Genomic DNA, 15528 nt, shown 5'->3' on the forward strand with positions numbered 1-15528 from the left:
CCACTCTTAGAACTAAAAATTGCACTCTCAGACTTATATAGAGCATATTGTATGTTCCACGATATCAATATGCTATCTCATTTAACCATTGTTATAATCTTATTGTGATTTAATGATCCTCTATATAGATGATCTACATCGAGATGGGATTTCTTTACCGTTCTCACCCCTCAATGTATTTTGCCCCTTAAAACACTTAGCTACCTGTAAATGGTGTTTAGTGATCTAATAATTAGTCAGTTAAACAAGAGCTCATCCATTTACTTCTATTTGCTAAGCTCGAAGGGAATCATCACTTGACTTCTATACACCAGTAGAAGCTATAGATTCCATATTTATGTTCAGCACTCCCACTCAATCATACTATCATGTTCCCAAAATATACGTATCACCCTGACCCAAAAGTAGGCTTAACTAATAAATCTAAGAACATGAATAGCACTCCTGAGTTGAGTCTAAGCATATCAGGATTTAGATTCTTTTAATCTTAAGATCAACTACTGATATTGACTTGGAAAGATATGTATAACGGTAAGTTTGTAATATCTTAACTTAGTTGCAATATCGGTCCAGTCCAATGTATACTCCATACATTCGAAACTAGTATACTTTACTAATGTCCTGGAAAGAACATAACACTTACTCCAAGTGTAAGTACACATCATCGCTGATTATCACATTAGTGTAAATCCAATAACACTAATGAAACAGGGACCAATTCTTTTGATTCATATGATCACAATCATATTCCACTGTGTTGACGATACTGTAATTGTGAATAAACATATGATCTGGATTTAACTGATTCTGTGTGTAAATGCAATAAACATATTTAAACCATTAGCATGTAGAATTCATGCAAACATCAATCACTTCAAATTTCTTATATTGATAACTAATCAGATTGTAAAGAGTTTTATTTAGGGCATAAAACCCAACAGCTAATAATATAAATATGTCTTATACATATAAATACCAAGATTATTATTATTATTTAAAATAAATCTAAACTATTTGGTGACACACTCCGAGGTAATTAAACCTTATGCTCTGATACGATTTTTCTGTCACGACCCGAGCCCTAGGCTGTGGCAGATATGTAATATCCATAACTTGGGTGGTCAAAGGTCACACTTTGACCGTTGTAGGAAGTTAAAGCTTATAAATTATCCTTTTATTTTATATTACAAAATACTAATTAAAAAAAAAGGATTAGCTCCTATATTAATAAGAAAATATTAGGACCACTCATCAGTATAAAAGAACAATAATACCCCCACAGTTATGTAATCACCAAATAGATAGATTAAATAAGTCAATAAAATACCAAAATAATACCTAGCATCCATCATTCCTCATTTCTAACTAGTACATAGCTAAATTAAGTCATCCAGACCATCCATTTCAGCTTAAATACAAAATCAGTTTCATTAGATGGTTAAAGAGTAAAATAAGACGAAACTAATAACGACTTCCTTTCCCAACGGTACCATCCTCATCCACTAGCATCAAACTGAGTTCCTGGAATGGGAGAAAATAGGGGGTGAGCTTATAAAACCTAGTAGGAAAAAAACTAATATCAAAGGACCCTTGGTTTAATAAAATTCCTACATGGTTAGCTTTGTAAAAATAAAATATCTCATCACCAGTATCAAAATGTATAAACAAAGTAGAGAGACCACAAATAATCACAAATCAAACGTCAAATGCATATCACACCGTCCACTAGACCCTTATCTCTCAATACCAATCATCGAAAACGACATCCAAAACTGGGTAGTCGCATCTGATATCCACCATAATACCGGGGCTCAGATTTAATTCACTCCCTGTACAGATTCTAGGTCTTTCACCTACAGGTGAGTGCACACCTGATCTACCTATGATGACACAGAGACTAGGTCGTGAAACAACAATATGCACCGAACATGATCAACATGGCTCTCATCAGTATAACCAAAGCAGGCAAATAATAAGGATAACAAAGAACATATTCTTTTTTATTTTCTATAAAATTCGGTAGCATAATAGCTGTATTTTGAATAAACCCAAAAAATCATAACCTGCATAAATATTTGCACACAAAAATATATTTGGCACTCAATGCCCCAGAACAGTGAAGAAAAATATGTAGATTAAATTTTTAATTTTTCAAACAATTTGTAAATCATAAAAAAATTTGGAATATGTTCAATGTTATACAACACATATAAAAATCAAGTCCAATAATCAAGTTGAGTCCCTACCCCTCCCAAATCGTTATACTTTATCCAAAAGACAATCTTAAGCTCTCAAGTCCCGAGCTCCAATTGTTTAGTCCAATCTTACATATTACTCTCACCTATACCATCAAATGGTTAAATAATTATCATCATCACATTCTACATTCAAAACCGAGTCCAACAACATATAATATGACTATATTTAAAATTTGGGGTTCCGAAACCTCACCTAAGCGGTGCACATTAACAATCGGTGGCGGTAAAAATTGGTGTATCGGAAATGTTGCCGAAAATAGGAGTAGTGTATATCAAGACGACCACCTCGACGAGTAGATCACACCCATGCCAACCGTTTGTCAAAATGGTACACGATATCACCGGAAAGTCACCGGAAAGGGGCGGAGCTATAAAAATGTCACCGGAAAAAGTAGCGAACCGGGAAAAATGGTTTAGTGTAGGTTGTTGTCCTCGACGAGCTGAGTTTAGTGGTGAAAACATCTCGTCAAACGGACGCCAGAGGTGACCGAGAAATCTGTTCAAAGTTTGAAACACCAAACTTTGACTTGCGAAAGGAGCAGCGCCACTTGGGGGTGAGGTCACCGACATTTGGGCTTCTGATTTGTCCAGCGCGTGGGGCTGGGCGGTGGTTGGAGGTGGGTCGCCGGAGTGTGGTGGTGATGGTGGTTTGTGGGTTTTCTTGTTTTGTGTTTGAGTTTAAAAAGAGAGAAAAAGAGATTGAGTAAAGAAGAGGACGGGTGAGTGAGGGAAAAGGTCCTGACTGTTTGCTTTTTCTTTTTTTATTATATATATAATATATATGCTCTTTTTGACTCGGTCAAACCGAGATATCACAAGACTAATATAATTAACCTAATACAATTATTTAAATAAGGCAAATGAGCCTTCACAATAGGGGTGGTTCATGTGAGGGAGGGCTGGGTTCAGTATGTCGTACCCACTACTATGGCCCCCTAACTCTCACACAAGGCCCAAAAGAGAGGAATTTAACAATTAAATAAATAATTGTTATTCATTGAATAAGCCCAATTCTAATTGGGCCTAAATAAAATTACTTAAGTGAAATTTTATTTTAGCAACCTAGTCCATTTATTTAATTAAATTTAAATGGGTATCCTATATACCTCTAAGTCCAAAAGCAAACATATAGGCTCACACAAGTCAAATAATTTGGATGTGCCCTGTCATGTTACTAGGTTTACACAGATGAAAGAAATTGTAAAATTTAACCTGTTACAAATTATTTATAAGATCTATTGACAATTGAACTATGATTAAAATCAGATCGTTGGATCTGTCAACAAGTTAATCATAGCAATTTAGATTAAATAGATAATAGGTTTGTAAATAAAAAATTATGACTAAATAAATAAATAATCAAACAATACAAACAAAAACAAGTAACAGATAATCTCGAAAGTAGGTTAAGATATTTCTATTTTCAAATTTAAAATTTAAAATATATCTTAACTAGAATTTAAAATTTAAAATATATCTTAACTAGAATTCAAAATTTAGGTTGTTAGAGAATATTTGAAAAAATTCAAAAACCTAACAAATCTCCTAAATATCCTAAATTCTAACTTAAATTGAAATATCTAACCAATTTTTAAATTTCAAGTTTATTCAAAATTTAAATTATTTAAATTTCTAATAAGATAATATAATATATAACTTGAATTTAAAAAAAAAAATAGATATACCTAATATTATATTCTTAATCTTATAATTTAATAAATTAAATATTACAAATTAAACAATTTGAAAAATAAGATATTTTATGGTTAGGATATTATCAATTTTATTTTTTAAAAAATAAAATAAAATAAACTAAGTTTGAAAATTTTATGGTTGGAAACCTTAAAATTTCTATTCAAACCTAAACTAACCAATTTTCAAAATTTTCATATTATTTTTTCTAAAATTAATTTTAATTAAAAAATATCTAATAAGATAAAATGTTAAAACTAACATTTATCAAATCTTATATTTTTAATTAATAAGTTAGTTGAGATAAGATAAGTATATAAGTACAGTAGAACCTCTATCCAAGAATACACTTGGGACCAAGTAAATTATATTCTAATTGGGAGGTTATAACTAAATAGAGTTACACTAGAAAAAGAAAAATTAAAAAACCAAAAAATATCAATGTAACAATAATAACAATAAATAATCATTAATACTATATCATAATAGAAATATTTTAGAGTAAATATAATTTCATACATGTATTATAATTTAAAATAAAATTATTAATTTTACATAATTAAATTTATAAAATACATGTATATATTTTTTGAAGATGTAAATATTCTTATATAGAGGTATACTTTGTTAATACGGGACTTAGAAAATGTATAACTAATTACAATTTAGAGGTTATTCTTATTTATAACTAGCCCAAATCGGCACTTGATTTTTTTATAACAAACTAGAGGTTATTCTTGAATAGAGTATTCTTAAATAGAGGTTCTACTGTACTTACTTTATAGCTTTTCAATAAAATTAGTGGATGTAATATAATGTTTAAGATACTATTTGATTATTTATAGATACATATTAAATAAATTTATTGTAAGTATATTATTTAGTAACTTTAATGTAAAATAATAAAAAATTAGACTAATCAATGATGCCAATTTGAGTTGATGAAAATAAATTTAAAAGTAACATTTTCATATAAAAATTTATTGAAATGGTTTGATATTAATTAAATTACTATATATTGACACTTGATAGATAGCAAAAAATATAATAGTGGCTTCGGTATACGCACGTAAAAATTTTAAAACAAAAAAATCAACATTCAATGTATATTAAAATATTTTAGCGCATTTTTATAAATATTTAAGAAAGTAAACATACTGAGCTAATTTTTACCCACATGCATTCAAGAATATACACCATGGGAAAATACATATCTCAAGTTTCACTGAATTCAGAACTCAATAAAGAAAATATCAAGATGTTACCCCAAATACAAGCCTCCAAAGTGCCAACAAGAATCACTTCAAGATCACCTCCAATTTGAAGTAAATTTTCTCAAATCAAAAGCTTCAAGGAGATGAGTAAAAGAGAGGGGGAGGGGGTTCGGCCAAGTGCAAGGAAACCAGAATTGAATTTCTTTCTATTTTTGCCAAAAAAAAATCTCATTTTATTGAAAGTAAAACAAATGGTCAAAAAGACCAAAATGCCCCTAGGACCATTATATCACATAAGCATAACTCAAGGGAAAATATGTCATTCTATCACAATCCACACTTAAATAATTTTTTAGATTTTTCAATCACTAATAAAATGCCAAAATAAAATCCCGAAAATATATTTCGACCCAAAACTCGGTTCGACCTGAAATACCCGATTGTGACTATACCGCGCCGACTTGTCAGAAAACACCTACAGAAGGACAAAATAAGTATACTATATAATAATATAGTCCATGGGCACGCTATAACTTTAAAATTATCGTTTTACCCTTCTTTGGTCAAAATTACAAAAATACCCCTGGCTCACCAACGGGGTCTTAACATGTCATTTATTAGTATAATTAACACATATTAAATTATATAATAATATAATTTCACATTAATTCACATTTAACTAGTTAGGGTTCGGTAATCTATTTTCTCAATCTTACGGTTATCTCCTCCTTATAGAAATTGTCTCGAAATTTACCTGAACAACTTCATATATTTCTGCTGCATATTCGTCTCAAGTTCCCAGGTTACTTCTTCTACTATATTGTTCCTCCAAAATACTTTTATCAGTGCAATGGTCTTGTTTCTCAAGACATTTTCTCTGCTATCAAGTACCTGCACTGGTTGTTCCTCGTATGATAGATTTGGTTGAAGTTTCAATGCTTCATAACTCAGAATATGGGACGGGTCTAAAACATACTTCCTAAGCATCCAAACATGGAACACATCATGTACAGCTGCCAGCGCTAGGGGCATAGCCAACCTGTATGCCACTTGCCCTATCCTCTTAAGGATCTCAAAAGGTCCAATGAACCTCGGGCCAAGTTTCCCTTTCTTACCAAAGCGTTTAATGCCCTTCATGAGTGATACTCGGAGAAATACCATATCCCCGATCTGAAAAATCAATATTCCGACGCTTTGGATCTGCATAACTCTTCTGTCTGCTCTAAGCCGCGAGCATTTGCGCTCTAATTTTATCAACTGCCTCACTTATTCTCTGAACAGCTTTGGGACCTAAGAACTTTCTTTCACCAACTTCATCCCAGTGAATAGGTGATCTGAATTTTCTTCCATATAACAGTTCATAAGGAGCCATCCCGATTGTTGCCTGATAGTTGTTGTTGTACAAGAACTCGATCAGGGGAAGGTACTTTACCCATGATCCTTTAAAGTCTAACACACATGCCCGTAGCACGTCTTCTAAAATCTGAATGGTCCTTTCAGACTGTCCATCCGTCTGAGGATGAAATGTTGTGCTGAATTTCAATTGAGTACCCATGGCTCGATGTAGACTCTCCCAGAATCTCGATGTGAACTTTGGATCCCTATTAGAAACAATGGACTTTGGGACACCATGAAGACGAACAATTTCTCTAACATACAGTTCTGCATACTGATCAATGGAGAAGTTCGTTCAAATAGGTAAAAAGTGCACTGACTTTGTAAACCTATCAACTATGACCCACACAGAGTTGTACTGTCCTGTAGTCTTAGGCAATCCAACCACGAAATACATAGTAATGTCTTCCCATTTCTATTCCGAAAGATGCAGTGGTTGCTGCAACCCTGCAGACCTTTGGTTTATAGCCTTCACTAACTGACAAGTTAAATGCTTTGCAACATATTCAGCTATATCATTTTTTATTTCAGGCCACCAAACACATGGCTTAAGATCTTGGTACATCTTTGTTGTTCCTGGATGAACTGAATAAGAATTCGTATGAGACTCATTAAATATTTCTCTTTTAATGCCATCATCTATAGGCACTTAAACATGATTCATAAATCGTAGTATTCTCGTGTCATCCACTATAAAATCACTAACGTTTACAGCTGAAACCCTATCTCAAGATTTCACTAACTCTGGATCTTGCAATTGTGCTTCTTTGATTTGCTGTAGAAGAGTAGATTGTACGGTAATATTAGCCATCTGTGCCACAACAAACTCAATCTTCGCTCGGGTCATCTCATCTGCTAACTACCTGGAGATTTTCTTCACGGTATTCATCTGACTCTACCCTTTCCTACTCAGGGCATCGGCTACAGCGTTGGCCTTCCCAGGATGATAAAGAATCTCCTAGTCGTAATCCTTAACCAATACTAGCCAACACTTTTGTCTCATGTTCAGGTCTTTCTGGGTGAATAAGTATTTCAAACTTTTATGATTAGTGTATATCTCACATTTCTCGCCATATAAGTAATGCCACCAAATTTGTTAGCGTAAATACTACTACTGCAAGTTCTTAGTCATGAGTAGGGTACCTCTACTCGTACTCCTTTAACTACCGAGAAGCATAAGCTATTACCTTTCCATCTTGCATAAGAACACAGCCCAAGCCTTGTCTCGATGCGTCACCAAAAACAAAAAAAATTCCTTATCTAAAGGAAGAGTTAATACTAGAGCGGTAATGAAGCGCTCCTTTAACTCTTGAAAACTTTTCTCACACCGATCAATCCAATAAAACTTCAAATTCTTTTGGGTCAGCTCCGTTAGGGGTACAATAATCTTTGAAAAACCCTCAGCTAATAGACGATAATACCTAGCTAAACCCAAAAAGATTCTAACTTCCGTAGCCGATTTTGGTGTTGGCCAATCCCGAACAGCTTCAATCTTGGCCATATCAACCATGATCCCATCTTTATCCACTATGTGCCCTAGGAAAGAGACACGTGATAACCAGAACTCACACTTTTTGAACTTTGCGTACAACTTGTGATCTCATAACCATTACAATACTAATTTGAGATGTAGTTCATGTTCCTCTAACTCAGAATAAACCAAAATATCATCAATAAACACAATCACACATATGTCTAGGTAATCCTTGAACACCCGATTCATAAGGTCCATAAATGTCGCTGGGGCATTAGTGAGTCCAAAAGACATCACCAGAAACTCATAATGTCCATACCGAGTACGGAACACAGTTTTTAGGATATCTTCCTCTCGAATTCTCAGTTGATGGTAACCTGGGCGAAGATAAATCTTAGAAAAGATCGTCTTTCCCTTCAATTGATCAAACAGGTTGTCAATTCGGGGTAGAGGATACTTGTTCTTAATAGTAAGCTTGTTTAATTCTTGAGAGTCAATACACATCCGCAATGACCTGTCTTTCTTCTTTACAAATAGTACTAGAGCACCTCAAGGAGAGTAACTCAGTCTAATGAACCATAAATTAAGTAAGTCCTAGAGTTGGATCTTTAATTCTTTCAATTCTATTGGAGTCATTCGTTATGGTGCCTTTGATACAGTTTCTGCTCCCGAAACTAATTCAATCACAAATTCAATCTCTCAGGAAGGTGGTAATCCCGACAGATCTTTAGGAAAAACATCAAGAAATTTGCATACCAATCTTGTATTCTCAGGTCCAGATGACAAAGGTTGACAGGTATCCACCATAGTGACTAGGAATCCCAAACAACCTCTGCACATTAGATCTTTAGCTTTTAAAAGTGTTATTCTTGGTATGCACATCCCCTGAACCTTACCCAAAAACATTGTCGGGTTAGCAATGTCATCCTCAAACATCACCATCTTCCGCTTGCAGTCGATCGTTGCCCCATACTTAGATAGAAAATCCATTCCCAGGATTATGTCAAAATCAGATAGTTGTAACTCAATTATATTGGCGGTTAACTCATAACCATCAATCCAAAAAGACAAGGACCGAATCCACCAAGTGGATACTATTAGGTCTCCCGAAGGTAATAGAGTACCAAACCCCGAAGCATACACATCACATAGTTTATGAAAACTTTCAGTTACTCTACTCAACACATAAGAATGAGTAGCTCCCGAATCAAATAACACAGTATATGAACAACCATTTATAGATAACTGACTTGTCACCACTAATGGACTAGCATCAGCATAAACCTGAGTCATAGTAAATAGAAGTCCAAGGTTCTGATTAGTATTCTTCTTCAGCTCTTCTTTCTTAGCTTGTGGACAATTTCTGATAAAGTGGGCCACCATGCCACACTGAAAACAAGTTTTGGCCCGAACCTCACTCTGATGGTATTTCTTACATTTCAAGCACTTTGGATATGATCTGAATGAAAATCTGCGGCCCTGACGGCCACCTCTTTTTGCCAAAACTATCTATTACCCCCTGATGTTCTGGAAGCATCAGCCTTCTACTTGTTATTAGGGTTACCACCGTCGGTCCCTTTACTAACATTACCACTCTCAAGAGGATTCGATGTTGTGGCGGCATCCTTTACAACCTACTCCTTAATCACATATTGTTCAGCCTCCTCAGCTATCAAGCTAATTCGACCACTTTCTTATTTAAAGTGTCGTGAGCAGTGGTAATCTTCAAGTCTCGAGTCATTGTGGCATTCAGTCCTCTCACATATTTCTACTTCCAGGTGAAATCTGTCGGCACCAGATCACCAACAAATTTAGATAGCCGATCGAACTCCAAAGTGTACTCGGCCACAGTCATCTTTCCCTGAGTCAATTTCATAAAGTCTTCCATATGTGACGTTCTCACAATGATGTTATAGAACTTTTCCTTAAACAGACTCTTAAACTCATTCCAAGTCATTATGACATAAAGGTAGCACAATTCACTCTCTATATTCCTGTCGCCCCCATATTATCAAGGATGTGGGTGATAGTACTCATCTATTGTTCAACTTTAATTATTTCAGTACCTCCAAGAAACGTTGGAGGCTGTAGCTTTACAAAGCGCTTAAATATAGAATCTCTATGCAGCAGTATGAATCCATGGTTACCCACCACTGGCACAGGAGCTGGTGGTAACACTTGCTCTACAGGAGGTGCTGTTGTTGGTTGCCTCAATCGACGTAATTCTTCTTCTTGACAAAGTATGATACCTTGCATTTCTTGAAATATCTGTTGCAAGTCAGTGGGGGATTAGCTTTGCCAACCCCCGCATTATCCCCCAGATTCTACGGAGGCACAGGCGGTGTTGGTGGATTGGTTTGGTCTACAGCAGGCTCTACTTGCCCGCCATGTGGTCTAAATAATTGTGGCGGGTCCATTTTCACAAATAACCCTGTAATTAATAACATCGACAAGTCAAACACCAATGCCACACTTATGCACTTATTGCCTTTAAACCCTAACTCAACTATTTCATCTCATATAAATAAACATTTATAAATTTAATGCACTAAAAATAGTTTCATATCACATACTAAATGCTCACGTATTGCCTAAAATGGAAAGCGGTAAATACATAATCACATAAGCAGTTAAGCATTTACTCTCAACACTTACTACACCACAAGCCGAGCTTGTCTCTGACAATGATTGTACATGTTCAACCGATTTACAGGAAGTTTAAGAACCTTAGCGCTCTGATACCAAACTGTGATGCCCTAACAATTAGGCACACTACGAAAACCATTAATAAAACACTAATCTCTCTAATCTGGGATTACTAGAAAGATAAAAGCGAGAAAACTTAAACTTTAACTGTAACAGAATGAAAATATAATTTCTAACAATTTTTAACTTTATAAACAAACCAAAAAGTTACATGACAGGAAATCCCGTAAAACCTTCACAAAATATTACAAGTTAATTTACGTGTCGACCTAAGCGGCCAAAATTGAGATTACAAAATACAATCACTGATAGACCCAACCGGCTTAGTCTAGTGTGGCTCGAACATGTACAAGCATCACCAAGCTCTCGTACTCATGGCTGATCATAGACTGATTTACCCTTTCCTGCACAGTAGAGGACCCGTGAGCCAAGTCGAGCAAGACATTATAAATATCAATAATCACAATATACATTTCACATGTATAGTAATAATGCCATTACACTTAATGTCTATTTGATATAGACTTGCGTGTTACGCTCACACGCCTATTTACATTTATGTGGCATAGACCCACGTGTTACGCTCACACTTTTATTTATAATAAGGCCTTAGAACAGTTCATCTCGGTTCTAATTGCTGAGTCCAACCAAATTATGCTTTCAGTGCATAATTCTTTAAATCAATATATAAATAATGGCATAGGATTTAAAAATCAATAATAACTAGGGTAATAACCCTAGACCATATAACCGCTCACTTTCGGGTAATAATCCTAATCCGGGTTCTTAAATTAATCACAATTATAATATTCAACATGGGTGCCAATGCGCTTAACTCTACGTACTAACTACTTTCTTACCTATTGTTCCGAGTACGTGGAGATTCCAAATCTCCGGGTGCTCCTGATCAAGTGTCAGTAATCCTAGTCACAATTTTTGGGATTCACATAATAGGGTTAATCCCTAAATCCATTCTTACATAATTATAAAATTGACAATCAAATTCAAATAAATACATAAATCTCGGAATGAGCTTTCTAATGATACTCGAAACACCTAAATCGGAGTCCCGATCACTAAGTTATGAGCATTCAAATAATGCATTTGAAACTGCCCAGAACCACAAGGCGGGTCGCAGCACTCCCCATACGAGTCGCGGCACCATGGTTGAAAACCTAGGATTTACAAGGGGGCAGGTTGCAGTGCCCAATGAGTTGGGCTGCAGCGCCTAGGTTCCATACCCAGAAAACCCCAAACAACCACACGATTTCAACCCAATATGCACAAAAATCTCAACCAAAACATGCATACACTTCAAATTCATACTCCACTTATTGCAACTATCATAACAGAGAATTAAAACACATAAATCAAGCTTTAATCCTCAACAGAACATGCATCAAAAATTAGATTCACCAACAATCAAAGTAAGCTCAAACTTGAGCTAAAACTCAACATAACTTCCATTTAAGATCTTGATCACAAAAACCATAAACTTAAGCTTGAAAATAACTATAATTTTAGAGCTGCAAATCAAATTAGAAACACCAATACAACCCTAAAATTCTCTCAAAAACACACCACAAAGCAATCTACTCCATCCTACTAACCAATTCAAGCATAAAATAACTTATTTGAACATAATCTAAGCAACATGCATTCAAGAATATACACCATGGAAAAATACATATCTTAAGCTTCACTAAATGCAGAATTCAACAAAGAAAAAATCAAGATGTTACCCCAATATGCAAGCCTCCAAAGTGCCAACAAGAATCACTTCAAGATCACCTCCAATTTCAAGTAATTTTCTCAAATCAAAAGCTTCGAAGAGATGAGTAAAAGAGAGGGGGAGGGGGTTTGGCCAAGTGCAAGAAAAACCAGAAATGAATTTCTTTCTATTTTTTCCAAAAAAATCTCATTTTGTTGAAAGTAAAACAAATGGTCAAAAATACAAAAATGCCCCTATGGCCATTATATCACATAAGCATAACTCAAGGGCAAATATGTCATTCTATCACATTCCACACCAATAATTTTTCAGATTATTCAATCATTAATAAAATTCCAAAATAAAACCCTAAAAATGTATTTCGGCCCCGAACCCAGTTCGGTCCAAAATACCTGATTGTGAGTATACCACGCCGACTTGCCAAAAAACACATGTACAAGTATAAAGCAAGTATACTATATATTAATATAGTTCATGAGCACGCTATAACATTAAAATTGAATTTTTACACTTCTCGGGTCAAAATTACGAAAATACCCCTGGCTCACCAACAGGGTCTTAACATGTCATTTATGAGTATAATTGACACATATTAAATTATATAATAATATATTTTCACAATAATACACATTTAACTAGTTAGGGTTCGCTAATCCGTTTTCTTAATCTTAGGGTATTACATGTCGTGACCCATATGCCCTCTACTAGGGTTAGGCAAGCCACACAACTATGCCAACAGCAACCCCAGCCAAGAGAAAGCAAAACTGAATCCTAGGCGACTAGGCGTAAGTGTTATACCTGAAATTCAGTTGGAGGACACGTGTCAAGATAAAGTGAATGTGAATCAGTGCAATATCTTTTTATGGAATAACTCATTAATTACGTAAGTATGAGAGTATATTTGCAACCCGCTGACTGTAAGGTCTTAGGCGAGGAATTAATGTACAAACTGGCACTTAGTGTATTAACGAGAAATAATATGTTGCTAAAGGTAAATAGCGAGGTACCGAAGAAGAGTGACACATACCTTAGCTTGCAATAAGTAAAATAAGTGTAAAAGTCGGATCGGCTCGAAGAACAAGTATGCGAGATGACCATCTCGCTATGAGGAGAATTCCTATAGTTTCATCCAACACACAGGAGCGAGGCTCATAACCCTGGCAAGTCACTAGATTTCTTTATACCTGCGATCGATGTAAGACATACATTGTCGACCTTGGAAAGAAGAATGGTCCCAGTTCACTATTGGGATCACTATATGTAATCAGATCCCACGATTTTAGGGATAATGGCTATAAACATATTCTGGTCAACTTTGTAATTAACTACCCACTATGTAATTATAAATAGTGGTAAACAATCTCAAAAAAGGGGGACGAAAAAACTCATATGAAAGAGGCCCTAAAAAAATACTCAGAAATCTGAATAAGATTGACTCGTGGACTACGTAGAATTTTAACTGCAAAACCACGTAAAAAACCCTATGTTCATATATTATTTTCTATAGCTTTTATTTTTTCTGTATGGAATTATTACCATGAGGCTCAAATTTTGTTAACAAAAATTTGCGTTAACAGTTTGGTGCTTTCACTGAGAGCCTCTGTTAAAAAGCTTCAAAAAAAACCCTGCCTTCTTTTAAAGAAAAACCTTTTCCTTCATGGCTGAAAATCCAGAGAATATTAACACCCCACATGAGAAAACTAACCATCGTTTTGAAAAAGATCCCATGGGCTCCAGAATATCTACCAATTCGCAGTCTAGAAGTACTACCCGTTCCAGGAGGGCTCAACCTGAGGGTAGCCCCAGTGCTCGGACCACACATCCCCGAAGAACTTAAACCAACGTTGGTCCTAGTACGTGAACAACCCGCTCGAGGAGAACTCACCGTGGAAATGGTCAGAATCCCAGGACGAGGGATGAAGAGCTCAACCGTGGAGGTGCCCAATCTGTGGGAGAAAGAACTTATGAAATGGAAAGTTGCTGCCTGAGACATCGTTTGGAAGAGGGCCAACATCGAAACACTGAGTTAGAACGTGAGGCAGCCTCAGCCAGGGTGGCGCAGGGGACAAACGCTCAAAATCAACCTGAATTTAGAGTGAGAAGACCATGAGGCCAACCTCGTGGCTCACAAACCAGAAGACAGGGAAAGGCCCAGGAAGAACAACCCGGGGAAAATGAGAAACCCCCTAAGAATCAAGATGAACAGCGAGAAAGGAGACAATCAGAAACTGATGAACGAGAAATCCCTCATGAAAATGAGGAGGATCTTGGAACTTAACCGGGATAACGGAGATCACTTGCCAGGAATCACCAACGTTCTTCCCAAACCTATAGAGCGAGGACTCGTACGTACCCTAATGGGGGAAATACGACAAACCGCTCTCAGGAGGAAAGAACAAAGCGTGAAGAAGCAAGTGTGACTTCGAGGTGATCTAGAACCCATAGCCGATCAACTCAAAGAGGAGAAAGTACTCAGCGAGCTAATGATCGGGAAAGTATGGGAACCAGTAAATCCACGAGCCACTTAAAGACAAAGTCTATGAGTAGGACGCAGTCTATGAGTAAGACGAGATCTGCCATCAATTACTCCTAGTTAGATCTGCAAGAGCACTTGAATCGGAAATAACCTGACCTTCGCCAATAGCTTGGTCCAAAGCAAGAGGATCCAATCCAATTGCGGATAAACGAGCTAGAGAACAAGTTCAGGAGATATCAAGTGGGGGAATTAGGGAAATCATCTGGATATGACTCTGACGAGGAGCTTGAGCCGTATCACCCATATATTATGAATACCCCTTTTCCTTCAGGATTCAAAAACCCGCATGTCTCGTCCTATGACGGAACCACAGATCTGGTCTCGCATTTGAATAACTTTAACACGATAATGCGAGCGAGTAACGTGACGAACAATTTATGCTGTATTTTTCCCCACCTCGCTTATTGGAGCAGTGAGTAGCTGGTTTAACAAGTTTACTCATCATTCAATAACTTCCTAGGAGCAGTTGTCCAGGGATAGGTGACCCGAAGTGGCCTCGCTAACCAATATAAAGCAGCAGC

General features: G+C 35.9%; 1 protein-coding gene across 1 annotated transcript; it reads right to left on the reverse strand.

Moving 5' to 3' along the window:
- Window positions 1-8732: 8732 nt before the first annotated feature.
- LOC115720002 (uncharacterized) lies at window positions 8733-9416 on the reverse strand. The gene has a single exon (XM_030649170.2). The coding sequence runs from the start codon at window positions 9414-9416 to the stop codon at window positions 8733-8735; it is 684 nt and encodes a 227-aa protein (XP_030505030.2).
- Window positions 9417-15528: the final 6112 nt, after the last annotated feature.

Source organism: Cannabis sativa, chromosome 2, assembly GCF_029168945.1.
Source record: "Cannabis sativa cultivar Pink pepper isolate KNU-18-1 chromosome 2, ASM2916894v1, whole genome shotgun sequence".
Classification (NCBI taxonomy): domain Eukaryota; kingdom Viridiplantae; phylum Streptophyta; class Magnoliopsida; order Rosales; family Cannabaceae; genus Cannabis; species Cannabis sativa.